Genomic DNA, 838 nt, shown 5'->3' with positions numbered 1-838 from the left:
CCAGCGAGTGCATCAAAGAGTTTGTTGGAGATCAAGAGCGCCAAAGACGCACGCTCATTTAAAAAGATGAGTTCAACTGACGCACAAACACAACCAAGTGTGTGGATGACGCGGATAAAATGGCTTGTGAAGAAGCTTATTTATCTGCTTAAACGGTTCATTGGGTACCAGCCACCAGTGAAAAAGAACCCGCTGGAGGCCAAGAGTACCGAATCCGTTCCTTTGTTAGAGAAGGCACCTATCTCTTCGACCAATGTACAAAGCCATGCAAAAACAAAGCTTGACTCTGTCGAACTGAAGCCAACGCATTCGTCTAATGAAAAAGTGACAACCTCCGAGACACAAAGCCATGCAGAAACAAATCTTGACTCTAACGAACCGAAGCGGACGCACTCGTTGAAAGAAAAAGTGGCAACCTCAGACGTCGAGAATCTCATCCCGCTAGTGCTTGATAAAAACGCCTTAGTTCTGTACAAGATAGTGATCACGGAAAAAACTCCTTCGGATATGTTGTCGACGTTGAGAAGCTATGCCATTGCACATTTCTATTGGAGACCCGGTTCGTTCACTTATATTCAAGCTTACATCAAAGCCTGTGAGCATACCGCTCCGAACAGAAGCGGGGATAAATGGGGAGTAGAGGCTGCTTATTCTTACGCGCAAAGCAGAAACATGCTAGCGCGGTTTGCTAAAAAGCTATCTAAGATGGAGAATGAAGGCAACGAACAGGAAAAAGCCGTTGCCCAACGAATTCGATTAGGGCTGAAAGACGTTAAGCACACGAACGAGGACAGCAAAAGAGAATTTGAGAGGCTTTTTGGATCAAACATTCAGCCTA

At 45.3% G+C, this 838-nt stretch overlaps 1 protein-coding gene across 1 annotated transcript; it reads left to right on the top strand.

Moving 5' to 3' along the window:
• Positions 1-66: 66 nt before the first annotated feature.
• On the top strand, positions 67-640 carry PHALS_13296 (uncharacterized protein; the record flags this gene model as incomplete). Its single annotated transcript, XM_024729028.1, has 2 exons — positions 67-559; positions 618-640. 2 exons carry the CDS (start codon positions 67-69, stop codon positions 638-640), a joined length of 516 nt encoding a protein of 171 aa, XP_024579445.1.
• Between the last annotated feature and the right edge of the window lie 198 nt (positions 641-838).

Source organism: Plasmopara halstedii, assembly GCF_900000015.1.
Source record: "Plasmopara halstedii genome assembly, contig: Scaffold_658, whole genome shotgun sequence".
NCBI lineage: Eukaryota > Oomycota > Peronosporomycetes > Peronosporales > Peronosporaceae > Plasmopara > Plasmopara halstedii.
Note: the sequence above shows the minus strand (reverse complement) of the source record. Positions and strands in the feature narration are given on the sequence as shown.